Source organism: Amphiura filiformis, chromosome 7 (assembly GCF_039555335.1).
Source record: "Amphiura filiformis chromosome 7, Afil_fr2py, whole genome shotgun sequence".
Taxonomy (NCBI): Eukaryota; Metazoa; Echinodermata; class Ophiuroidea; order Amphilepidida; family Amphiuridae; genus Amphiura; species Amphiura filiformis.
In genome coordinates this window covers 59,872,183-59,900,095 of record NC_092634.1, presented here as the reverse complement: position 1 = coordinate 59,900,095, position 27,913 = coordinate 59,872,183, and the positions used below count along the sequence as shown (strand labels likewise).

General features: G+C 42.1%; 1 protein-coding gene across 2 annotated transcripts; it reads left to right on the top strand.

Annotated features, from left to right (window-relative positions):
* On the top strand, window positions 1-27,913 carry LOC140157412 (kelch-like protein 25). Of its 2 annotated transcripts, XM_072180599.1 has the most exons (6): window positions 1-145; window positions 16,668-16,864; window positions 18,190-18,474; window positions 19,304-19,507; window positions 20,259-20,522; window positions 21,541-21,752. In XM_072180599.1, exons 1-6 carry the CDS (start codon window positions 103-105, stop codon window positions 21,652-21,654), a joined length of 1,107 nt encoding a protein of 368 aa, XP_072036700.1. In that variant the 5' UTR covers window positions 1-102; the 3' UTR covers window positions 21,655-21,752. The 2 variants fall into 2 exon arrangements, with proteins under 2 accessions (XP_072036700.1, XP_072036698.1); XM_072180597.1 differs by lacking the exons at window positions 1-145; window positions 16,668-16,864; window positions 18,190-18,474; window positions 19,304-19,507 and adding exons at window positions 22,681-22,874; window positions 24,958-27,913 and having other exon boundaries at window positions 20,395-20,522; window positions 21,541-21,953.

Genomic DNA, 27,913 nt, shown 5'->3' with positions numbered 1-27,913 from the left:
GACCCGATGTAGTAGTGAATCGTATCGTACTATCAGGGCGAGCACAAATTTCTTCGGTTTTCAACAGTCTTCTCTCATTTTTTCGTAATATCAGTCATCAAGATGCTTGTAAATACTATCCATCCTCCTGAGGACGATCCGTATTGTAAGTTATGTCATTTTAATATGATTTAAAGATGGAAATCTTTTGACCTTGGGGTTTGGCAAACCAGCCATGACCAGGGACATTTCTTTCCGCGCAATTCCGCGCAATTTAGGGATACTTGATTTGCACTGAAAAAAAAAGTTCCGCGCAATTCCGCGCAATTTGCTATTTTTTACCGCGCAAATCGCCTGTCCCTGGCCATGACTTTCAAAAAGCCATAGCCTAGGGGTGGCACCTATATGCAACCGACTCAAAGACGTACTCGTCGTTCAAACTAAAATACCTACATCCAGCCTCAAGCCCGGACAGAAAACTTCAAATACTCGTATGTTCCAAGAACTATCAAAGACTGGAACGACCTGCCACCGGATATATCATCTATAGTAGAACCAGAGCAATTTAAACAAGCACTCCACACCCATTTCCACATTAAGGACTTGGGAATCAAAGACTAATTAAATCTTCTGCATGCACACTCATCCCTGCTCGTCAGCTTCCCTACCCTGATAACACAAAGAGGTTGGCCCGACATTGGGTATTGGTCGGCGAAGTCGGCAAGGGGTCCTGCTGAAGTAGTCGGGCGGACATCGGCCCTACGTCACTAAGTGAACGTCGGCCTGCTGACTTTGAGGCGACGTCCGATGAGGTCGGCCCCACGTCACTAAGTGAATGTTGGCCCGCTGACTTTGGGGCGACGTCGGGTTGAGGTCGGCCCTACGTCACTAAGTGAATGTCGGCCCGCTGACTTTGGGGCGACGTCGGGTTGAGGTTGGTGAAATTCATCAAATCTTTGATGTTGGGCCAATGTTATTAATCCAAATTTTTTATTTTACATGCATATTACTTTATAAAGAAAACAAATCAACAAATTTAGTAAATGTTATCAATATTTACAGGCCTTTAAATAATACACTTATAGCAGGTTTAGCCATCAAAATATTGCTTATATTAACTTAAAACACTTCAGCAAATATAGAAACCTTGGTAGCTCAGTCGGTAGAGCACCAGATTTATAAACCGAAGGACAGCGAAGGTCCCTGGTTCGAATCCCGGTAGCTCCAGTAAGTGACTTGTGTAAATTAAGCTAGGAAATTTGTGTTTGTTGTAAAATAGAGAGTATAGGTAAGTGTAAGACTCGGTGTAAGCAGAGTAGGGGAGAGTGGGGTAAGTTGAGCCAAGGGGTAAGTTGAGCCACCCCCTATAGAAAGAAAAGTAAAAACTTGTTTTACTTTGTAGTTCCACTTATTTATATATGACATAACAGAGGCTTCTTAAGTGTAATATGGAATCATTTGCACATAGGATAAGAAAGCTGCATTAGAAAGTTCAATTTTCGCACTTTTGTTCAACTTTTGGCAAAAAACAATTTTTTTCATGTTTCACCCAGAAAGAAAAAGGCTAAAATGATAGCATTCTGGGTATTGAGGATGTGGTATATGAAAACTATTTTAGAAAACTTTTTACAACGGTAGCAAGTTTTAGTCAGGCGGGAGGCTTGATTGTTGACAAAAAGGGTCACATGGGGTAAGTTGAGCCACAGGCCATGGGGCAAGTTGAGCATAGGAAAAACCTGCAGAATTTCCCCAAATTTTTTATTCAAAGTAAAATCTTGTCAGAAATTACTTGTATGCAATATTTAGATCAAACTACTTCTATATCAAACTATTTTTCGAAATAAATACCTGAAAACAACAATTTAAAAAAAAGGCCAAATTGGATTTAACAGCTATGGCATATACTGTGCATTTCTATGGCGGCTCAACTTGCTTGTGAATGGCTCAACTTACCCCACCGTTGGGGTAAGTTGAGCCAATTTGCAAATAATTTTTTGGCATCTCACTGTGAGAAAGTGCAAAATATTGATTAAAATTTTGTGGTATCATAACCAAGTAAACATACACATAATTCATTTGTAACACTGCATTTGGGTCCTGCTTTATTTATTTGAGCGTAGTGAAAGAAAATGTAAAAAGTGGCTCGCTACTAAATAATATTTTTGATTTTTTTTTTTCATGATTTTTCGTCTCATGTGGCTAACTTGCCAATCGTTGGATCAACGTTGGATAATGGTTGGTCCAACGTAGTTCCAAGGTCGGGCCGACGTTGTTGAAGTCGGGTTAGGGTCGGCACCGGCTTTTAAGCAGTCGGCATTACGTCGGCCGGTGGTCGAACCAAAGTCGGGCCGACCTCGTCGGCAGGACATATACCCAATGAGCAGCCGACATCAGAGCCGACGTTCAGCCACCGTCCATGGCGACCAATACCCGACGTCGGGCCAACCTCTTTGTGTTATCAGGGTAAGGAGGATTGGGCAGTACTCAAGAAGGAGACGGAAAAAAAATCCAAATTGCAATTCACACTAGTCATGCTAGTTCGCAAGGCAAACTTAACCCCCCCTGAACACTACCTGCCGATCTAATTTACCTCTGATTGGTCAATTACATGATATCTTCACTTTAATCAGAATGGAGCTTTGGAAATAAGTCACCACAATTTTTTTGTGTGGCGAAATTATATTCTAACAATGTTGCTGATTGGGCCAATTGATAATTTAGGGAACAACCCAAAAGTTTGATGAAGCCCTATAAACGAAAGTCCTTTCGTTAGAAGGCTAACCCCCTCCCCCCTCCCCTCTAACGTAAGTGTCAAATATCGATAATTCCAACCCGTTTTCATATACAGGGTGTCCCAGAATGATCTGTACCGGGAAAGATGGAATTTTTTAGGTATGAAGGGCATGTTAAATGTTCATATTGTTTTACATTTTAAGTTTTACATATATTTAGCTTTCTCAGATTTTTTAGATTATAAAAATTGGACGTTTCTAGTAGAAGTTATAGAAGATTGCGTAAAAATGGTGAATTCTAAGTTTTGACAACGCAACCTATTTTGAAAATCTGTAACATTACTAACCGTTCAGCACAAAGTTATTTGGAAAAAGTTATGCAGGTATTTTAGTTGTGCCCTGTTCATATTTCCACTAAATAGCCGATATCTATCTATTATTTATGACGTTCTGAAGCAATCATTACATGGAATTAAGGATTTGCGGCCTAATCCCATTCTCTCTTTGGCGGTAGTTTTAGTTATTGTGGTGTGAGGTCCATGTAATTTGAAATGCTTGCAGAGGTCGAACTGGTTGTGGTACAGAAAAGATGGCTCCTCAATTTATTGTGCAGCAGCGTAGATTCCTTTCAAAAACTTACTGGCAAACCGGCAGCTATGTTGAGACGCAAAGAAGATTCATTAGGCGATTTCCATGAGCACGCGTTCCAGTCAAAGGAGCGATAGTGTATAACGAAAGAAGTTTGACGAGCACAGAACTGTCAGGAATCGGCAGAGTGAAGCTTCAGGTGCTCGTAAGACTGTAAGAACTAGAGCGAAGATTGCAGCTGTCTGGCAAGCTTTAAGGCCCAACCCCAACAGTAGTTGTCGTCGAAATGCTGTGCCAAACATCCCACGTTCTTTATTTAATCGTATCGTGCCATTTTCAAGGGTATGCGAGTCGTTTGCGCTGCAAATGAAAAGCAGTTTTTCATTGATTTTACATTATTGCATGCCACGCCAAAACAAATAAAGGTAGCGTGCTGAAATTCACAGAATAAGTAGGAGACATGTCCAGCATTATAATGCATGTATCAAAATAGATACACTGCCCGTCTTCTATTTTTAGTTATTTTTGCAAACACGGTACAAATCATTCTGGGACACCCTGTAGGATACAGGGGCCGTCACGACGCGTCGCTATGGTGCATGGGGTTGTGGAGGGGGTGTGACAATGCTAGGATATTGATCACGTTTAGGCCAATGGAAGAAACTAATATTGCATTCTATTTTAAAATATTTTTCTTCGTTATCTTTTTTGGCACGGAAAAAGATAGGACTTGCTGAATTTTCAAATAAAAAATAATGTGGTATCATAGGGAGAGCGGGAAGTGTTAGCCTATATTTTCTGACCAGCCTAGCAATGTCAATTTTAAGGTTAGTGATGACCTGATTAGCCCATGTGAAAGCCCAATGTCTTAGCTATATACGGCCACAGTCCCAGAACTATAGGCCTTACAATAGTAACAGGATAGATCAAACAAAAAAGTTTTGCAAAGTGTTGTTGCCCATATGGTGGGGTAAGTTCACCCTAATCACAAAAAAGGTTTAAATATTGCATAACAATAACATATTAAATACAAACATTTAGCAAGAGTATACAGGGCATCCCAAGTCACTAAATTTGTTTCAGGGGTCGGGTCAGTGTAAAATGTAGGGGTTCAAAGTGAGCTTAAATGTATCATGTTTACAACTTCAGGGAGATTATGGATTAGGATATAGACGGTGGTATGAGTAATACTGATACCACATAACTTTAAAAAACATGCTTTCAGTAGTTTCACCTTGTTTAATGGTATAATTATAAATATTTTGCATAATACGCTAATGGGGCAGGTCCGCCCTCCAGTTTGGGGTAAGTCCGCCCGGGGAAGATATAGGGCGAACTTCCTCAAAAGGGCGAACATGCCCCTTGTGCACATTTTTGTATTTTCTTCATGGTATACAAAATACAAATCGAATAAGGAGTTTATAATTGCATTAAATCTTTGACAAATCCCATATGTTCCCAATACAGATTTCCATTAAAACCAACTGTATTTATGTATCACTAGCCTGGGCAGCTTTCTGGAAACTGGAACGCCTTTGGAGAAGCCCGTCCCTGACTCCCTGCCAATCGAAACAAAAATCAAGCTGTTTCAGACAACATGTGTTACTGTCTTTCTGTACGGGTGCGAGTCATGGGTAATTACCAAGGACATGGAAAACAAGATCAATGCATTTGCAACATCTTGCTACAGAGTCATGTTAAACATCAAGCGTGTGGATCGGATTCCAAATGAAACCATCTACAACCTGACCAACACCACACAGTGACATCGCCCCGATATCTTCATAGTAGAAATCGCCATGGTATGTTGAATCCACAGCCACACATGGCTATTTTATTCGGACCTTATGAGATGCATATTATTAGCGAAGTGACCTGACTAAGGCTATGACAATAGACGGGGTAATTGATTTCTTGCTGTGTGAGCAAGCTTGTATACGACATTGCGGTCAATGGTTAATACTGTCTCCACTTGAGTGAGTGCCGCTATAGCCTGCTGCGCGCTGTAGTCCATAGGCCTACAGGACCAACGCAATATAAAATTGAGAGTTTTGGTCAAATTTTGAGTTCAAAGCGCACGGCCAATTTTCAAAGCGCACACTAACGACTATAATATCTGTTCAACACATATTTTCAAGTGTATGAGACCACATCTGGTTTCTTGAGAAAAATTCATTTACAGGAGATATTCATCATTTTCTAATCCAGTATCCGAAGATTTTCGTCTGATATCAAAATCGTGCATAGCAATTCACGTGTATCGATCCCGTGTATTCATTTTAATGTCTCTGCTGCACCAAATAATTATTAGCCAGGCGATGTCGGTGTGCACCACTCCACTGGTTGCCAGAGTCAAGATTCATCAACTCAAATTTCTCGGCCATATACTGCGTCTTGAAGATGGCGAGCCTGTGAAAGAATATGCACTTTATATTTCACCACATGGGAAGAGGAAACCAGGACGGCGCGCACACTGTACCATGTACAGTATGTCCAGCACCTCCTGGGAGATACTGAAGGGATGCTGCAGCCAAACAAAATTGTTTCGCTTGCCCAAGATCGCATTAGTTGGAGAAAGCTTGCAGCCGACTGATGATGATGATGTATCAATGATAATACAACATTACTAATCTTTTGGCTGCAGTTCGATGAACACGTCCTTATATGTCGCGTAGCTAATATGAGAAGTTTATAATGACATATATGTCACCTAATTTTGCTATCACCAAATTCCCAGATAGCCGTACTGCTGAGAAACATCATTCTCCAAAGGTTAGAAAAGGTTGCCAGAAAACGTTTAAATGGCGGATTATATTAAGGGTATATAATATAAAGGGTAAAAACCGTTTTCATATTAAACATTTAAAAAAAATTTTGATAACCTCCTGCAAATATTGTAATATAATTTTGTTATTTAAAAACATATTTTACAATAACATTTTGAAAACATATTAGAAATAGTTTTAGTGTGTTTTCATACATAACGTTTTAAAACGTTTTCAGGACCTTTAAAACGTTTTCAGGACCTTTATATAGCCAGGGGGATGAGACTGCTCGAGTCAGGTTAAATGTCGGGACCCCGGGTCGGGACCTAGGTCACAATTTGTGAAGAGATGATATACCACTACGCCCATTTGCGGAAGTAAAAAAAAAGATGATAATATCCTGCATATTATGCCTCATCAGTTACTTGATATAACTGATTTACTATAGAATAGTTCTTATACCATAAAATATATCTAAAATATTTTATCATATTGATTAAATGTGACCAAATGCCAGGAAATAAACTGACCTATGTCAATTCAGTTCGCAGAGATGATATACCACTTGTGTGAATTCCCAGATATCAAAGTTTCCTGATATAACGCAACATTTTAATGTTATTAAAACTTTTTACCAAATCCAAAACGCCAAACGTCATGTTTAAATCGTTTTGTGTTTGCTGGGACTGCTTACTTACATATCGTTGCAGGTTGCGAGTACTGCACTCCATTGATTTGAAATCATTTTGAAGAAACCACTGTAAAATGTCAGTACTTCGGAAAATACTCAAATTTGAAAATGATATACGATTTCCATCAAATTTTAATTTTGTTATTCTTTGTTCAAAATGTTCAAATAATATTAGTAATAAATGCCGGTAAGGGTTGCTGTCCATTTTAAGCTGAAACCACCAGGTAAAGTGAAAGAAATCCCACTTGTTATTTTGGCCATTTAACATGCAGTTCTATGGGAGGACATAAAGTCATACTGGTATAATTAAAAAAATTATGACTTTATGTCGAACTTTGCTCTATTGAACTACAAAGACAACAAATTTGGCCGATTCCATATAGGTGCAAGTTGGGACATGTGTAAACATTACAAATGTACAAAAAAATCAGGTTTGAAAAAAATTAACCAATTTCATATTATAAAATCGTACATTAAGGCTCTAAAAAAGATGAACTTTGACCGATGTTTTAACTACTTTTTTTTACAAACGTAATCGGACTTTCTGACCCCCTCCCCCACTAACGAAAGGACTTTTGTTTATAGGGCTTCATCAAACTTTTGGGTTGTTCCCTAATGAAAACTTCTGTTTGGCCAATCGGCAGGTAGTTCTCATGGGTTTAAAAAGCGGGCAAAACAGACGTGTCATTTATTGGTATGACATTTTTGTTAGGGGCTGTGCAATAAGACTCAGTACACCGGTCGATCTTACCGTATCCGATGTTGATTAAGATACTTCTTGCATCGATCCCGAGATGCGGAAAAAACCAATAGTCATTTTGTCCCACATAAATGAACAAATAACAAAAACCCCCCTATCCCCCGAGTGGACTCACCCATTCGGTGGCGTCACACACGATAATCATCCCTTATCCTCCTTGGTTCCTAGATAAGATAGACGTGTGGATTTTTCTTTACCAACGCTAAGTATCATTACGAACCAAAGGGCCGAGATATACAGTTTGTTTGTTACACCTGAGGTAAAAACCAACCAGTATAATGCGCTAGGAGATAGTTTTGACGACATTTTTCGACTAGAAAAGTGACAAAAGCGATCCAAAAACTTAGCTTGTATGAGTGTTTCCGTTCAGTATCACGGGACACACGTTTTCAAAATGGCGCCCTTAGGACGCCATTTTATTTTTGTTCTCACGTAAAAACAACTATAGCAGACTAGTAAGTTACAATAGATGTTTGTACAGTACTGTGTATACATGTATGGTGAGTGATTATCGCTATGTTTATGGTGTGCTCTATCGTTATATCTTTCAGTACAGCGTCTGATGACGAGTTACTGCTAAGAGTTCGGTGGGTTTCGAAGGACCAGCCTGACAAATCTATACCAAAAGGTTTTCAGTTTTTCATCCCTTTGTACATATATTTTTATATCATACCACTACATCAGCGACAGCCACTGTGCGTGTGGGTCTGTTTATTGGGCTTGAGCTTGTGTTCGGGGGTAGTGCTGTACGCTCCCGATTACTACAATGTCCAGGCCTTGTCAATCATGCCCTTCCCTTGTGGCAGAGTGGGACCCGCATCCACTCTGCTACACCCACAGGGATTGCTCTAAATCAAATAAGTGTGCTTCCTTTTGCATAGGCTTATCGGACATCCACTTCGAGGATTAGAAAGTAGCGCTCGTTTGGGTCTTCAACACAGACAGAAGACGAAGACTAAGAAACAGAAGCCTACAGGTAAGATTGATATGGTAGGTACTAGCGCGGCCGGCAAGGGCCACGCTAAGGTAACCTCTGGGGCTCCGGTCCCGGGCAAGCAGGCGGACCCTCCGGGGACTGCTAGCGAGCCCGAAGGCCTTGCAGCCAGCGAAAGCACTGACTTAACGTCTAAGCTAGTAGCAGGCAGCAGGGCGGTACTTGCCCTAACAGGCGAGTACCAGTCTACCAGTGAGATCTCTAGCGAGTTTCTGGCAGGTGGACACCCGTCTATTGCTGGCGAACAGCGGGTCTAGCACCCAGCTGAAGTAGCGGCGGCGACGGACAGTATGCCAAGGGTACCCGGGCTTGCCTGGGTTGAATCCTAGCATACAGCGTGCAAAGCGGACCTCCGGGCTTGCCTCGGCGGTCTGTAACGCACGCAGCGTGCCAGTGGAACCCGGGCTTGCCTGGGTTGATCCACGACACGCAGCACGCCTTCGTTCCCGCAAGGGTCGAATGAAAACGTGCATGGGTTTAGCAGAGACGATACCAGGGCTAACGCTTCGGGTGTAGTCTTAGCAGAACCAACTGGGGTTGTCACGGCAGCGTTCCATGGCGGGACCGCCGAGTGATGCCCTGGGCCTTGGAATGGCTGCCGGCTGTCCTTCGGGACTGGCTAGCGGCTATACCGGGGTTGGGCTTGCAGTCTCTCACGGGACAGCGACCCAAGTGCAAACAGTGGCAGCTACCGAGGCGAGCTACGGCTCGACTTCAGTGGTAGCCACTATGCACGCCGCCCATAGCTGCCGTGAGTGGTCCGCCACACACAGCGACCTTAGGCGAGGCTCAAGAGGTTAGGGTAGGTAGTTTGAACAGCCTGGCTGATCAACAACCCACTTATGTCCTCGAGAGCCAGCAGAGCGTGGGTGATCCATTACAGTCAATGGGTCAATTACCCTCTTATGATCGATCACTATCTATTCAGCGGAGCATGGCTCCATTGATTGATACTGCCTATTCAGGTAGCGAGGTGACTGATCGAGGGTATACGCTCAGCTACCCGTGATACTAGGCAAGCTCCTTTTAGCCAAGGGACAGCCAGTATAGCGGGTACCCATACACACGGCTTGATCCTCTAGCGGGGAACGCTGTGAGGCATGGGTACAGTGGTACGCAGCCGGGAGCCCTACCGGGCACCTACGGTATGCAGGGTATGCCCCGTGGTATCCGCCGCAGGGTGGTTTCTTCCACGGTCTAGCACCGTGGCAAGTGCCGCCTAGCGTTGGGCAAGCAGTACCACCAGTTGTTACCCAGCCTGGGCGGCGAGTGGCTAACCCTGATACAGCTCAGGGTAGGCCGCTGCGCTGCTATGGCTAGAAGCGACAACAGCGAGCGTCGCGGATCCCGGGTGCTATAGCTAGCATCTCGGGGTCTAGCGGGCGTACTCCCTCTTCTGCTGGTGTTCAGTTGGCTAGCCACACGGTGGCGACACCTCCCTGTCCACCTTCAGATGCCCGTCGTCAGATCTCTTCCTCATCAGAGAGTGAGTCAGAGTCTGAAGGCGAGGGAAAGGAGTCGGAAGATGAAACCAGTAGCGACTCACAGTCTGATGAGGCTGTGCAGCTAGCTTCAGGTATCCTTCCCCGCTTCCCGTGAGGAACTCGCTAGCAATGGTCTGCCTGCGGACACCGCTGAGGTGATGAGCCGTGTGGCCCAAGGTTTGGGCCTGGCTTTCTCTCAGGAGGAGTCCGTTCAGGAGGACCAGGGCATCTTTTCAGTAGGATGCCCAGCTAGCGCGTCCACACAAAGGGTCGCCCGCACTTGCATTCCCGGCGGACCTCAAGGGTAGGTTTAAGTAGGGCTGTCAGGCTCGCTGGAGCTTCGACGCCCGCGTGCTTGCACGCTTCCACTGCGTGTTTCGCAGGAGGACTCTGAAACCTACCTCAGGGTCCCTGACATGGATCCAGACGCGTTGCCAGCGCCTGCCGCTAGCGGCCAAAGGCGCACGGGTCGTTCTCCCCCAGTGGGAGGAGGAGCTAAAGCTCATCGATAGCGAGCACGCCGCTTATCAGAGTCTCTAAGCGTCGCTACCACGCTTGCCGAGCACCTCGGTAGGAAGGTAGCGAACGACCACGGGCAACGTCGGAACTCTTCCGCGAGGTTAATCTGTTAGCGGTGCTAACAGCTAACCTCAACGAGAGTTCTATGGGCCTAGCCCATAGGATGTCATCTCGCCGCCGGAGAATGCCTGTCTGTCCCTCCAGTCAACTTACGGCTCCGACTTTGCTGAAGCAATGAAGAAGTCAGACTCGGTGGGACAGGGGCTACTCTTTGGACAGGCCTTTTGCGCTACGGTGGAGGACCGGGCAAAGAAGGCCACCAATGAGAGCACTCTGAAGAAGTCAGAAGCTGCCCTGACCAAGGTGGTGGGCAGTAAGGCGAAGAAGAAGCACAAGAAGAAGAAGTCTTCTAAGCGTTCTTCAGCGCCAGCTCCGGCTTCAGCAGGGCCGCACCACAGACTACACCCGAGCCGAGGCTACTCCAGCACCTCCCAAAAATCTGGGAAGCGCAAGAGTAGTGCTGGATCGTATGGCAAGCCCCCTAAGAAGAGCCGTTCTTCTAAGGGTGGCAAACCAGATCGGTCCTGAGGGCACGGCGGTCGACAGTCCATGCCGGCAGGCCTTGGACTTCCACAGGATTCCCCTGTGGGCGGCCGCTGTGCATTACGCCCAGAGATGGCATGCCATCTCACGGGCGCCTGGGTATTGTCAGTGGTCAGTGGGGTTACAGGCTGGAATTTACCAGCCACCCTCGTGCGCCTGCTGCGATTCAGAGGTCCACGGTAGTGCCGCCAGACGGCCCCCAGCGTCGGGCACTACTGTCAGAGGTCACTCAGCTTCTCACGAAGCAAGCGATTGTCGGTCTACCCCCTTTCACCAAGGGTTTTGGAGCACTTTTTCTGGCTCCAAAGAAGACCGGCGACTGGAGGCCCATTCTGAACCTCAAGCCGTTGAGCGAGTTCATCAGGCCCAAGAGGTTCAGAATGGAGACTCTCGCCGGTGCTAGCCTGCCCCATCAAGGGTATGTGGGCGGCATCGCTAGATCTCTCGGACGCATATCTGCATGTTCGATCGCACCTCAAGATCAGAGGTTTCTACGCTTCAAGGTACAGGGTCAAACTTACCAGTTTCGATGCCTGCCATTCGGCTTGTCCACCTCCCCAGAGTGTTTACACTCCTGGTCAGAAGCGGTGGCAGCGTACCTGAAGCGCAGGGGAGTCAACATGTGTTGCTACCTGGACGATTGGTTCATTTACGGACGCACCCCACTGGAGACACAGTGTCTCGTGGAGTTGGTAGTCCGATGCGAGAAATACATCTCCCACTAGAGCCCCTGTGCCTCTAGTGGCAGATTTTCTGACAGAAAAGTTCAGGTCAGGACTTCAGCCGGCAACGCTAGCCAACTACAAGTCAGCCATCCTCTCGATTCATCGGGGATTTGAAGCGGGTCGACTATCAATTCAGATGGGTCCCTAAGTCTTCTTCTCGACGGTATGTTCAACGGCGCCCGCCCGAAAGGAAGGTGGTCCCTCCATGGGACCTCAACACAGTCTTGGAGTATATTAAGGGTCCCCTTTTGAGCCCCTGTCAAAAGCGACCCTTAAATACGTCACTCTTAAAGCGGCCTTTCTTCTGGCGTTGGCTTCGGGACGGCGCTGCTCGGAGTTGCACGCAGTCTCGAAGTCAGCCTCCGTATTTACTAACAACGGAGCGACGCTGTTTCTTCGCCCGGATTTCCTTGCAAAAAATGAGCGAAGTACATTCCGACACTCGCCCCTCTTCCTACCCAGTATTGGGCAGGGTTCGTCAATAGCCGAAGACAGGTTGTGGTGCCCGGTGAGGGCGCTACAGTACTACCTTTGCCGAACACAAACCTTAAGAGGGGCTCATGACCGCTTATTTATCACCCACGCAGAACCGCACGGTCCAGCCGCTAAACAGACTCTGGCACGGTGGCTGGTCCAGGTGTTGAGTGGACTCGGGCGGCAAAAAGACGCTCGCCCCAAGGCCCACTCAACCAGATCTATCTCATCTTCGTGGGCCTACCATCGGGGGGTCCCCATTGAAGAGATTTGTCACGCTGTGTCCTGGAAGAACCCGTCGTCCTTTTCCACGGTTTACTACAAAAACGTAAACCAACGACCAGGCGATAAGTTCACCAGGGCTGTTCTGGGGAGATAACATGGTGGTTGGGTATCAGGTGTTTTGCGGACAATCAGAATTCCAACATGGTAAGAACCAGTGTTTCTATTCTTAACCACTGCACTTTCAGTTCAGGGGTGTTTGTCTGTTCACGTAGTCTTTCTGTTTCCGGCCGTGAGGGGGGGAAATAGTTTGACCTCGCGATTACCATGCTACCCACTCTCCCGATCCTTATCAGATGCTGGCCAATCAGTGTTGTAGTCGAGTCCTCGTCATCCGAGTCCGAGTCCGAGTCCGTGGTGTCCGAGTCCAAGTCCGAGTCCGAGTCCTTGCCAATTTCTGATGTCCGAGTCCGAGTCCGAGTCCGAGTCCTCAATGTTCGAGTCCGAGTCCGAGTCCGAGTCCTTATGTATCAAATTCAAGCCGCGGAGTTTTCACCAATACTTTATCAACGTATAGCCTATACTTAACCAGAATTTTAGTTCTATATTATTTTCTTGTAAATACATAATTTGCTAGTCCCACCTAGCATGCCTAGTATTGTTTTGGGGTTGTGCAATAATTATGCTGAGCCCGGGGAGGGGTGAAATTGCCAAAAATGCTTATCCCTTCTCGGCCTGCCAAAAATCGTTTCCCCTCCCGACCTGCCAAAAATCTTTGCACCCCTTCACACATGCCATTTTTTGGGGATCCCAATTTACAAACCTTAAATGGTTTAGATAATTATGTTTCGAGTGCAGCGAGCAGGGAAATCTGTATTATGTAAGCGTTTCCGTACTGTTTTCTAAGCCTTTTATTGTTTTTTATTTGAAAGGTGCCCCATATGTGCCAAATATTGCTTGTTCCCCCCTCAAAAAGTGCCAAAAATTGCTTCCACCCTCCCTTTCGATCGGTCAAAAAATTTTACCCTTGGGTACCATACCTTGGAAACAGAGTATAATCACAGACTCACAGTAACTTATTAGGCTTGTGTTTTAGAGAGGCAAAAGATGCAGTCAGGGTCCTTTTTCAGGCTCTCCGTCAGTCCCTTAACACATTTGCATCATGCTCCAGTTCATTGAGCCTAACACTCTGAAAATTGTCGTCTTTAGCTCAAACTTGGAAATATTTTGAATTTGTTAGCTCCAAAGCCTATAATTTGGCCCAACTTTAGACCTCCACAAAATGTTGAAATTACAGTTCATCAAGCCCCTATTTTGCACCAAAATCAGCTCTTATAATTCCCAAAGTTCAAGTAGCACACCCCTACCAAAATTTAACTTGAGTGCCCCAGCATGCCAGAGTATTATTATTATTCATGTACATTCTAGACTTGCGTCTAACAAAGCAGTCATATGTCAAAATAAAACAAAGCGAATACTGATTAAAATCCATTTATACCAATTAAAGATATATCTGAAAGCAATCTTGCTTTTTGATTGTAGGCCTACTTTTATTTACAAACTGAACTTATTTGCATGTAAAACTACTTAAATTAATCATGTGATGTTATCATTGATCAAGCATAAGAGGTTTACAATGAAGCGAAAATAAAAGACCTAAAAGACCCTATTTTGCGGACTCGAGGAGGACTCGAAGCCGAGTCCCCGAGTCCTTTGGGTCCGAGTCCGAGTCCGAGTCCAAGTCCTTAGCTTCCGAGTCCAAGTCCGAGTCCGAGTCCTTGAAAAAAGGACTCGAGTCCGAGTCCGAGTCCCGAGTCCTCCAACACTGTGGCCAATCTTGTACCTCCATCCGTCGGTTAAAAGACGCCCCAAGAATTAGTGCCAAAAATTGCTTGCCCCCATCTCGGCTTGCCAAAAATTGCTTGTCCCCCCCCCCCCATTTACCCTCCCCCAGGGCTCATAATTATTGCACAGCCCCTTATTGATGCTGCCCTAGCAGAGCTACTAGTAGCCTGTATGGGTTCCCTGTACTAAACAGGGGCGTGCCCAGAAACTGGGACCCCCGGGGGTCTGAAGTCTGAATGAAAAATGTTTAAAGGTTTAACATTGGCGCCAGTGCTACAGTCACGCTTGCGTGACAGGGGGGGTGTCTGAGGGGGCTGAGAATTAGACAATTTTTGAAAGTGAAAGCCCCAATGGAGCCATTTTGGTGCAACATTTTTACACATTTATTGGTTATTTTGAGACATTATATTTTAACAGATTTCCAACTGAGCCGCGAATTTTAGTTTTATACGAACACGCATGATCAATAACTCACAATCAAAGCGTACATGAAGGCATTTGGTGCAACATTTTTACATTATTATTGGTTATTTTGGAGCATAGGCCTATTATATACATCTATTTATAGGAATATTTTCCATTCAACTCCATTCTCGGGAAATTTGACCAAAGAAGTGGCTATAAAATGCGTTCAAATTTCATTCAAAATTGATGGAATAGGCCTATGGATCCACTTTTGGGGCGCTTTTTTCTCCCCTTTTGATTTTAGGGGTACTATGCCGGTATGCCCCCTGCCCCCATTAGCTATGCCACTCTCACTCCTTCTCACTTTTCTCTCTCTCTCTTTCTCCCTCTTTTATTTCAAGACCCAGGGGGCTGCAACCCCAAAGCTCCCTGGGACGTACCTGCTAAATTCACACTACTAAACACATGTGAACATAAAACCACAACCAGTTCATGTTTGTTACTAGGCAGTTACCCATATTTGGTGGTTCTCGGCTGGGCGCGAGCTTGTGACTGTACCCACCAAGTTTCATGCCCATATGACAGTTTTTACTAATTTGACATCAGATGACCTCTGTGACCCCAAAATGACCTTCCAAAAATTTGGCTCTAAATGTTACTGTACCCACCAAGTTTTGTGCTCATATGAGAGTTTTACTAATTTGACCTCAGATGACCCATGGGTGACCTCAGATGACCCCAAAATGACCTTCCAAAAATTTGGCTCTAAATGTTACTGTACCCACCAAGTTTTGTGCTCATATGACAGTTTTTACTAATTTGACCTCAGATGACCCATGGGTGACCTCAGATGACCCCAAAATGACCATCCAAAATTTGGGCTCTAAATGTTGTCTGTACTCACCAAGTTTCATGCCCATATGACAGTTTTAAGTAATTGACCTCAGATGACCTGTGGGTGACCCCCAAATGACTTTCCAATATTTTGGTTCTAAATGTTGTCTGTACCCACCAAGTTTCATGCCCATACGACAGTTTTTAGTAATTTGACCTCAGATGACCTGTGGGTGACCTCAGATGACCTTCAAATGACCTTCCAAAATTTTGGCTCTAAATGTTGTCTGTACCCACCAAGTTTCATGCCCATACGACACTTTTTAGTAATATGACCTCGGATGACCTGTGGGTGACCTCGGATTACCCCAAAATGACCTTCCAAAAATTGGCTCTAAATGTTGACTGTACCTACAATGTACCAAGTTTCATGCCCATATGACAGTTTTTTAGTAATTTGACCTCAGATGACCCCTGGGAGGAAGCCGGGGTCAGATGACTTAACTAACATAAACTTCTTCTTGCCAGGACAGAACTACACCCACCCACTGAGTTTGAGCCCCGTACGACCTATGACGGCCTCATATTAGCAGTCGCAGACAAACAGAGAATAGCGTATTATTATATAGATGTACAGTTTGATTACGGTACCTTTTAAGCTTCCCACTGCCCACAGCACACGCACTATGTCACAAACAACTATAATTGAAGACCGAGGTCAAATTACTAAAAACTGTCATATGAGCATGAAACTTGGTGGGTACCGGTACAGTCAACAATTAGAGCCAAATGTTTGGAAGGTCATTTTGGGGTCATCCAAGGTCATCCAGGAGTCATCTGACTTGTGGCTTGTGGTTCGAGAACCTCCTTGTTTATATTTACAGAAAAAAAAGTTTGGCAAGCCCTACTGTACACCTTACCCTCAAGTAGGCACTTGCGGTGCACCAAAAATGTTCAGTGTTTTTGTATGGTAACACCAAAGTTCAAAGTTCATCATAGGAGAGTTGTGTATGAAGTTGAATAACTGTGATCCTATCTTTTCCTCAGTTAAACCAATGGAAATCAAAAGAGCAAAATCATCGAAGCCTTCATCAAGTGGTCCAGAAAACTTTGCCCAGTTTTGTGGACCAAAGTCAAGCACCAGAAGGAATGATGGGAAGGCTGACATCACAATCAAGTTTGATGGCAAGTCATTCAAGGCTCATAAACATGTTATGAGAGAAGCCAGTGAGCTTTTTGAAAAGGTATATATTTATTTTATATTTAGTTGATCCAAAGGTCCCTGGTTCAAATCCTGGATGGTCAGTGAATATTTTTTCACTGGCTGTCACTTTTTTGGGGTTTTTTTTTTTGGGGGGAGGTCTAATTTGCATTAGTTATTATGATGAGCTAAATTATATATATATTTTTTTTTTTAAAGTCAGCAACGTGCACCAATTGCAACATGGAGGCATACAGTGTCCCAGAAAAAATTACCAGGTGATTGAATTTAGACATAAGTCAAGAAATAGATGTCAGAATCAAAAAATTTAAAATGATCATTTGATCTTGCATCATACACGCTAATTTTATTTGATTCGGCTGACTGGTTGCGAAGAAATTAATCATTACATAATGTGGGCATCAATGCAGTTCATTCCAAGTTTGATAAACAGGCGCTTTTTTCCACCCCTTTCTAAAGTTTGCGTATCTCATTCAATTTAGTCCTTATTATCTATATTTTATAGTCTGAAGGTGTTATGTTATTCATACTTTCACTGAAGATGGACATCAGTTTGTCCGAGAAAACTTTGATTTCTGCAATTGGAAGCTAATTCCCAGCATTTATGTTGTGCAAATATGTTATATTTTAACTTTCCAAAGAACATTTCAGCCTAGAATGACAATGATCAAGTGCTTACAGCTTTACGTGTGATTTTTGATATCATGCAACATTATGTTGAAGTTTAAAAAGATTTAAACTTTGCATTATGATTTCTTGGAAATATTCCAAAAACATTAAGTGAGAAAACCTTTTAGCCAACTTAAAATTCTTTATGCAATAATCTTTTATTGAATAATTACATCAACATGAACAAAAAAAAAGATATTTACAAGAACTGAGTATCATCTTACATGCAAGATTTCATTTTCAATATCGTGCAGTTTTTCAACAAACCCTAATTAAATATTTTGCAAGAAACATAATGTTTTTAAAAAAGAACGAAAAGGGTTCACCGAACAAAATATAATAAAGCCCATTGACAGTTAACCACTATTGCGCATTGTGTTGTACTTTGAGCGATCTTTCTTTCAAACTTGGAAGGAAGTGAATTGGCGCATGCGTTATGTAATCGCTCATTTCTTCGCAATCAGTCAACCGATTCAAGTAAAATTAGCATATAAGATGCATAATAAAATGGGCTACACATTGCTTTTTTTAATTTTTGGATTCTTATGCCTATTTCTTAACTTATGACCAAATTCATTCTCCGGTAATTTTTTTTCTGGGACACCCTGTATAGTAGTCTGCTGTAAATCGAGAAACGTGCAATTAGAAATTCTAATTATCTTTTTTTTTGTGTTCCAGGAGCCAGCATTCCAACATTATAAGAAATCAAAGACTTATAATTTGAACTCTGTCAATGTGCTTCCTGAAGGCTGCAAACCAGAGATTGTGAAGAAAGTCTTCGACTTTGCATACACAGGACGCTTGCCTACCTACCCTGCCAACGACTTCTTGGACTTCTTCAATGTTGCAGTAGCTCTGCATTTCCATGAAGCTCTGTGCATTTATGATGTACAGTTTAATCAGTTGTTTAAAGGTGCTTTCAGAACCGTATCCACAAAGGTAGCAGCTAATCTTATCTCGCAGGTGAGCTTGCTTTCATTGTTTGTTTCAAAATGTCAGTTTCCTTTTTCTGTCTCTTTGGTCTGATTAGTCTGCTTATGCACACAGCACAGAAAAGGAGCAAAAGAAAATAATAAAGGGATCCCTCCATAGTTAGTCTCTTAAGTTAGGCCTAGTTTAACTTGTTTTGTGCATTTTCAGACCATGCATGTCCCTATTCCTCTGACATTGTCACTGAACTCTACTGCCCTATATTGACAAATTAAAAAATCTTTCTCAATTGATTGAAATATTTTTGAGAAGTAAAGTGGGCTATATCCCTAAAATATATGGTCTATCCCACATCTATTTCATGTAATAATTTGGAAATTGATTAAAATGACTTAATATTCTAGATATGCCTATTGGTTATAAAATTGTTTCATATTTATGCATTGTATACTTTTGTCGAATTTTGCATTGATAAATCTTGTAATTTCTCTGATGTATTAAATTTGTATTGATTTATTTAGTATTGTATAATTGAAACATTATGTATAGGGTGCCACAACATCACGCTGTGCGTTTAGTGGCATCCTCATCCACTGTTTCTCATATTCTTGTCATATAATTTAAATGTTCCGCACTTCTCTGTCAAAAGAAATCATTATTCTGTATTATGTTTACATGTATAATTGAATGGATGAAATAAAACTGAAACTGAACTGATATGTTCTTTGAGAAATAAAGTGGGCTATATCCCTAAAAATATGTGGGATAGACCATTTTACTCCTAAACTTATTTGTTGTTCCTTGATGTGTTTTGCATCCATGTCCATTGGATTCACCAAATATACCTACTTATTTCTCACAGGCTCAAAAGATTCGTAAACCAATCCAACTCTCTAGATGTGCAGAACATCTGGAGCTTATATTTGATGACACTTGCAAGTATCTCCTGAAGGAGCCAGTGGATAAGCTGATAAGTGACAATGACTTCCTGCAGGACATGTCGGCAGATGGTATGGAGGCATTCTTGGACAGAGATGATCTGGCGAAACCAGAGGAGGAAAACAAGGTTGCTATATATTTCTCTCTTTTAATTGTTTAAGATTTATGTAGAGCTTCCAAGGAATTTTGGTCCTTTTGCAGAAGCCATCACAGAATGAGACACCCACTATATGGACCACAATGGCCTCATCCCAATGGCATAGTCCAATAACCTCAATTAAACAATCATAGTGTAAAATTTGACCTCAAATTGTGGAGTATGAGTTTTTGTACCTAATTTTTCAAAGGTCATTCAATGATTGTGCAAATGTATTGGGGTCAAAGAACTGTGCCCTGATAGATCGCATGTTGTGGATTCTAGTGACCCAATATGTGACCTGATTATGGTTGAGTTCTGAGAATGTGCTCTATGCAGTGGCGTAACTAGGGTTGTTAGTGCCCGGGGCAAGAAACAAAATTGGCGCCCCCCCCCCCCACTCGAGAATATCTTAGACGTCCCTCCCCCAATTCTTGAAATAGTTGCGCGCGGTCCGCGCAAAATTTTGGACAAATAAGGCCTACCATTAATTAATTTTGGCTTCTACAAGTTGAATATTGTCTTAAAATGTTCTTTCAATTGATTTTGTGCTGAAATGCGTGCAAAGCGCGTGAAAATTTTGACTTTCATCGCTTTGAGTGGCGCAGAATTGATGCTGAATTGGTCAATTTGGCGCCCCCCCCCCTAAGGGTGGCACACAGGGCATGTTCAAATAGGATCTAAAATTCCCAATGATGAAACCGTATTGGTAACAATGATTTCTTTGTTTCACATCTCTCAGGTTCTGGATTTGGTACTGGCTTGGGTGAAGTACGACCAAATAAATCGGAAAATGCATGCAGAGAAGGTCATGAAGAAAGTCCACCTAGGTCTTCTTCCCCGGAATCGCCTGACAACGCTTTGCTCTGAAATGTGTTGGTCACCAGAATGCAAAGAACTGATAGAGAAGGTCTTGAAGCTGATGGACAGTAAGGAGGAAGTTGGTGTACCGCTGGAATATTCACATTATCAGTGGTTTGGAACAAGAAGTGAAATGTTTTGCGATGTAAGTTGATTTTTATCACCCTGGCTCTAGCTATAAAGGGGATCGTGCGATAATGTATTCCTTCTGTGTGTTTCAGTAAAAAACTAGATAGTTAGCATATGTGCTATTGTGCTTACTATGGGCGCTTTTGAAAACATGAAATTGTACCAAAGTCTGGCGCTTTACCAACTGAGCTAATGGGGTTGAGACACACATTTGCAGGTTTACTTGTTCGTATATAACTATATATATCGATGATTTGCTCAAAACCCTTTGCACTTTAGTGTATGGGGCTCTTCATGTTTGCATGTTTTAAAAGTGCTCGATAGTAAGCACATATGATAACTATCAAGGTTTTATGGTATATGCAGTGGCAAAATAGCCCATCTGGGCCACTCAAATCTCTGAGCTTCAACAAATTTAAGCTAATATGACTGCACCCACGCCAGGGCATTGGCCATGCATACATGGTTCCCATGCTCTCATGGATATGGCGCTGTCAAAATATTACTAAAATTATCAAGTGGAATTTCCATTAAAGCGCCAATATATACGATTCCCGTCAAATTTTAATTTGTTCATTGAAATATTTAAAAAAATTCGTTTTTCTTTGCCAAAAATTATGAAATAATATTAGTAACAACTGTCAGGAAGGTTTTCTGGTCATAATAATGAGGTAAAATTAAAGAAAACCTAATTTAACTGTGGTGTTCTATGGAGGATTTTAGACATTAATAATTACTCTATATTAGTCTAGCCCTACAAGCCTAATTAATTTGGCTGAATCCAATTAGGTACAAGTCCGGACATGTGTAAACATTACAAATAATAGCCAAAAAATCAGAGTTAAAAAAAAAATATCATTTTAAAAGATTGCGCACGACAGCTTTAACTTGTGAATACAATGCAATGCTGATATGACGTCCTAATATGGTATAAAGATCTTTAAAAATGCCTGAAAATTATGAAACTTGATCTTCATTTGTGGAGTTGTCTTTTTAAAGACAGTTCTTGTTTTTTATATTTCTTTTTTTTACAGACAATGATAGGCATTAACCCAGGTGGCCAAGCTATGGTGTACTTCAACACTTATGGACCTCAGAATAGACAAGGCTGGCAAGACTGGTGTGGCTTCCAGAGCATACCAATTTGAATTCCCAACCTGGAGCACCTCAGTGGTATCCGTCAATGACAAGCTGTACCTAGCGGGTGGAGGACAGTACAGACGAAGCAGCTCGTACTCTGCTTCAGGGGCGTATCGATGCGGGCGTATGATGTGGAACCATGGACAAGTCTTTGAAGGGAATGTGGGAGTGAAACCTCATCAGGTTGAGGAAGGAGAGGGTCATGTTACTGTGGATATGGTCAACCCATGGTCTCGGTATCCAAGGATGAAAGATGCAAGAAGATCATTTCCAATGGTGCATCTGGATGATTACCTCTATGCAATAGGTATGTATTATGTATACCTTGTTTATACACTGGACAAAAGTTGCTGTCAAGAGGCTGTTCCGTTTGAAATCCATACACCCCATATGGAAGAAATGATCTTCCACACAGGGAGTGTGAATTTCAAACTGGGTTATGTGAATGTGCAACTTCATTTGAAATCCACATCCCCTGTGGGAGAGAGTAAGCTCATGTCTTTCATAGGATTCTCAACTGCATGAGCCCAATATGTTTTGATATATATGCTATAGATGTTTCTCAAGGGGTTTCTCAAGTGGCGCAGTTCTGGGGTGCAGTTTTTGGAGTGAGCCACCAATGTTGAAGATTTATAGTTGTTGAATCAGAGCAGGATAGGTGGCGTTTCCATATTACAGTGATGAAAAATTAAAAGTGTCTACTCTAGTAGACTACAAGTAGGCAGACCTACTACGCTAAAAGTACACTTGTAAAATTTGATTTACATTAAGTTCATACTTAAACAGGTTCAGGTATTATATCATGGGCATGGGCCATAAAACCTTCAAGCAGGATTTGTGTGGCTGAAATGTGCCTAAAATAGCTGATTTTTCATGTTTTGGCCATGAACCCTAGGCCAGGAGGGTCAAGCCACTTTGCCTTTGTTAACGATATGCCTCTAAAAAGTAAAAACTTGACTACACATTAGGCTTTTGTTGTGGATAAGCAGTTAACAACAGTTTTTAACAAAATAATTCCTTTTCAATCAATATAGGGGGAGAAGATGATGGCTACAAAGCAATGAAAGAAGCAGAACGATTCAGTTTCAAGGACAAGAAATGGGAGAAGATAGCTGACCTACCTGTCCCATGCTACTATGCCTGTGCTACGGTCTACAAAGGCAAGATACTGGTGTATGGTTCTCAGCCTATTCGTGACCCAGATACACCAGCTCAGCATAATCTTCAGGTTAGTGCATTAATTATGTGGATAACTGATGATACAGGTCCACTGGATCCAGAGGATATCGGCTTCCCTGCAGAGATGGTGCAAATTTAGTGGAATGCAGTAAAATATACTGGCCTTGCCATCTAGATTTTAAAGGCAAGTGGTTAATCATTTCCTTGCATGATGCTAGCTAGACGAGTGGTCAAATTTGCACAAATACCACTAATTTGGGTATAATTAGAGCTTTGGTCTTAAAATGGAATTTATGTACGGTATTTAAGCCTATATTGAAATGCTCATGAAGTGTGCTAAAATTTGTGACTCTCTCCACTTGGAGGGAACACAGAATCAGTCAAATGCTAAATTAGCTGATTCGATGCCTGTTTTGGGGAAATTCTTGGTGAGCAATATTTAGTGTCTATGGCGAGTGGAAAATTGCTCCCTAGAAATCGAGTTTAGGCGAGCGGTGGCGAGCGAGAGCGATCGCTCACATTAAACGGCCAGGCCTGAAATTATACTCCGTTCAAGCTCTAAATGTTGTGCAGCAGTGATGAAATAAATACAGATAGATCTCTGGTACTACTACGCTCCCCACACCATAGCCCAACCCTGCTTTAAGGTTTGAGTGCAGGTACGTCTTGGGAAACATGTAACCAGCCTCAATGTTGCGAGTGTGCAAAAGACCGATCACTGAGAATTTGGTCCCAATTAGTAGGGAAAAAGCATTCAATAAGTGCTGATCTAACATCTAACCGACATGGTTCTCTGCCTGGTTGTTTGTTTGTTTGTTTGGCTGGCTGGTTGGCTGTCCAGGCGGAAGCAAACTCTTTAATCCACTGTCCAGCTCAAACGCAATAACCTATCAATTTCAAACTTGGTATAGTGATAGTATATGGTAGCCTGGTGTGCTGTATAGTTTTGTGTCATGTTATTTTCATATTTATGAATATTAATGAGCTTATTAAAGGAGGGCACGGTGGTCTAGCGGAACGGGCACTGACTCTTAATCGAAAGGTTGCGGGTTCGAGCCCCGGCGATGCCATCGTGTTGTGCACTTGAGTAAGGCACTTTATCTCGATTACTCCTCTCCACCCAGGTGTTTAAATGGGTACCGGCATTCTTAAATGCTGGGAAGGTAACAGACTCGCTGTAGAGGAGGTGTAGCGATCCCCCTATAGCAACATTACATGGGAGGAGTCTGGCCCAATCGCCAATGAAAGATCCTTTACCTTTACCTTTTAATGAGCTTATTTGCATATTTTGCCTACATATTTATTAATCCACTATGCAGAATAAACGCAATAACCGATAAACTTCATTATTATGTTTTCAGGGTTATTAGGAGTTAAGAAAACCTAATAATGATAATATTGGATGGCTTATTAGCATGATACCATAACATATCGGATTAAGTCATACAAATATCGAACTCGCCGTTGGCTCGTCCGATATTTTTATGACTCATCCGATATGTTATGCTATCATGCTCAGCCATCCAATATTATATCAAACTTGGTATGGTGATAGTATATGGTGGCCTGATATGCGGTGTAGTTTTGTGCCATGTTATTTGCATATTTATATTATTTGTATTTTCAAACTTTTGTTATTTACACACCTTTGTGTGGGGGCCACCTTAATTACGAACCACGTAATTCTAGTTTCTATCCTGATGTCACCTGAAAACATTCTTCCGAAGGGGCACTGAGCCACTGTTTGAGCATGTAAGGCCACCTTAATTAAAACCTGAGTCTCAATGCTGCCGTGCGCGATAGTAAAATCGTTTGTGTTATCCTCTTTGAAAATCAAGAAATTCATTTTTTTAAAGCAAAAAGGCAAAAATAAAATTCAAAATTATTCCTATTTGATTTCAAGTTTTCAACACAGAAGATTTATATTGTAGCAGTGACTTTATTTGTCTACTATTGCAACATTTGCAACAGAGATTGGATACTTTTTGCACAAAATGCTTGTCCCAAAGCTTGTAATGACACATAACATTTTTTTAAAGCCTTCTGCATTAGGTTTCAGTTTCTCACAAGCTTTCAGGTTTTAATTAAGGTGGTGGCCTAAGTAAAGAAAATTTCTCTTATTCTCCAAACAGATGTACGACCCAGCCACTAACCAATGGGAGAATCTCCTCACTGAACAACATGTCATCAGCAAGTACAAGAAAGATAACACACCAGTAGAATCAGACAAGAAGGAATCGGACAAGAAGGAAGGCAAAAAGAACAAGGATGGCGAGCAGAGAATGGAGGAAGACGATAACACAGGTGATGATGACGACGACAAAGAAGATGATGATGAAGATGATGATGATGAAAATGATGATGAAGATGATTACGACAGTGATAAAGATCTGTACGAGAATGAGAATGAAATTGGTATACTCTTACCCAAGAATGCCCTTGTGGTAGATGGAGACGACTGCTTCAGAGTTGTTTATACACCTGATGTTCCATCCCGTGGGGCTGCAAAAGGAAAGCTGCAACCTGTTGTTCACAAGCTAGTGCTTGACTTCACAGGTAGCAAACCTTCTGTCGAGATTGGTGAGCCACAAGACCAAAATCTCATGCCAAATTCCAAAGAGGGCGCTTTTCAAATTCATAACCAAGTGTATATCAATATGAGGGGTTGTGTTCGCAACACAGGGATTCAGATCGCTGCTGGGCAAACTAAAAAGGTTGATCTGGGTGTATGGAAGAAGCTGTTTGGAAAAGAAGAATGGTTTGAAGATTTTGAAGTTCAATTTGCAAATCTTAAGTTTAACAAGAGGGCAGTGTTCTGTGATAGATGTGTGAAAGGTCTGGCATGTACCAATGATGGCGGCAGAGAAAGTGAGTTGGAATCGGTGTCAGGAGGTGGAGGAGGTGATTGTGTGGTAAGTTAAAAAGGTGTACGCCTAGCTCTATGTCGAAGTTCTGCTATGTCAAAGGTTCATTATTATGTTGAAGGTTCACTCGCTATGTTGGTATTTTCATATACCACAGTGTTTGTTATGTCGAATATGACATGAGGCTCACTGTATCAAAAATTATGGTTTGCTATGTTGATATAGTAAGATTTTTAATTTCAAATATGTAATATTTGCTATGTGAAAGGTTTGCTATGTCGAATAATGTGAAATAAGGTTCGCTGTGTCAAATATATCGGCAATTCGGCATAGCTAACCTTTATATGTATAGTGGATGCTGGTGCAGCCGGTATCAACTGCTCAAAATATTGGACTTACCTGTACGTCATCTATCACACTGACTGTAGAGGATGGTAAAACAAAAATTCATTTTGTTTATTCTCTAAGTACTACTACTAGTTTCTATTTTATGTGATAAACATCTTTGTATCTGTATTTTTTCATTGTTTCTCTATGTAGTTTGCCAGTCAGTAGGGTAGGCATACTCTGTGATGCAGTATTTTCTCATTTACTAATGCCGAGACTAGTAAACCTTGGTTTACTAGTCTCAGCTAATGCTCATGTATAGACAACTGTGTGGCACCTTTATACCCAGGACCGGATTTATCTTTTTGGGGGCCCTGGGCCAGGCCAAAATTTGAAGGCCCAAAAACTCACTGTGTGGAAGGCATTTGCACTCATGTGGCCAAGTTTTGGTTAACGTATGAGATCGACAGTGCATGGTGACGGAAGCATTGAAATGTAGGGGTGAACAGGCATGTTTTGTTCTGATTTTACTAGGACAGTTGCGTGAAGCACACACAAATTTTAGACTTTTAGCTCAAAATTAAGGTGAATTTTGCTATTCGAAGAGCCAGTATGCGCAAAATTTTGCAAAATTACCCTATTTTGACCCAAAACATGGGCTAAAAAGGAAGATGCACAAAACAATTTGGGGCGGGCCCCCCAAATTGCTCTGTGCATCTTCCTTTCCGGCCCAATGGTAAATCCGGCCCTGTTTATACCGTAAAGATTCGCCTAAATGGTGCACTTGGGCTCCTTTGCCTTGGGTAATTTTCATGTACAAAAAGAGAGTTCTCTCCTATAAAATCCAAACAAGAATTAAGGTACCATGTCCTTATTTGCTGGTGGGAATTTTATAGGAGGGTACTTTTAGGTTGTGCCTAAAATTCCACTTATGTCAAGGGAGCCTATAGCGCCATTAGGTGAATTTTTACGGTATTTAGGCTATAAAATTTGTTCCCGATAGGACATGGCCTAAAAACTAAAATGCAAAAAGTTGGGATTTATTTTAAAATGCCTCAAATCAATACAGAATAGGTAAGATATATGCAGTTTTATTAGAAGTTTTAGGAAATTTATAGATTGATTTTTACAGGATTTATTGATTTCATATTGCTTGTAAAAACAAAAATGTTTGAGAAAAAGTCTGTTGAAAATTTTGTTAATTCAAATTTTTGCCTGAAAAAGTAATTAATTTTTTCTCAAATAAAAAAACGAAATGCTGTAAAATGGTTCCCAAAACAAAATGTCTGCGGCATACTGGAAACACAAATTTTTAGCCTTACCAGTATTTTTTATATACAGTTTGTTTTATGTAGCTTAGTTTTTATAAGTCATGTGTATGCAAATGTAAAGTCATAATATATGTATTTTTGTAACTATATGTATTCCAGTGCTATGCAGTACATGAAGGGTTGTCAATAGGCAGCCCGCAGGCCAGCCGATCAGCTGTAAAACATACTAGTAAACACAGCAAAAATAAGGCGTATTTGGTCCTCAAATTTGTTTAACCCTCTGTGGTCCGCTAGCAAATATAAATTGAGAATCCTTGCAGTACATGGTAAGCAGTCAAGTCAATTGGCTTATTTGCCCGACATATTTGTGTTGCTTGCTTGATATAAATAGCCGACTGGAAATTTACCAGACAAAGCTTAATTCCAGGCCTATGCGGTGGTAGGGTAATGGCGGCTTCCATAACTTTTTATACAGATAAATACACTAAGCCAAAAAAGAAACTTATAATTTTTCACAAGGTTATATCTTAAAATCATCTCCATAAAAATGAACAAAAATTGCACACAGGATTACTTCAATACTCTACTCTAAACACTGGTCAGTAACCAAACAGTTGTCCAACTGA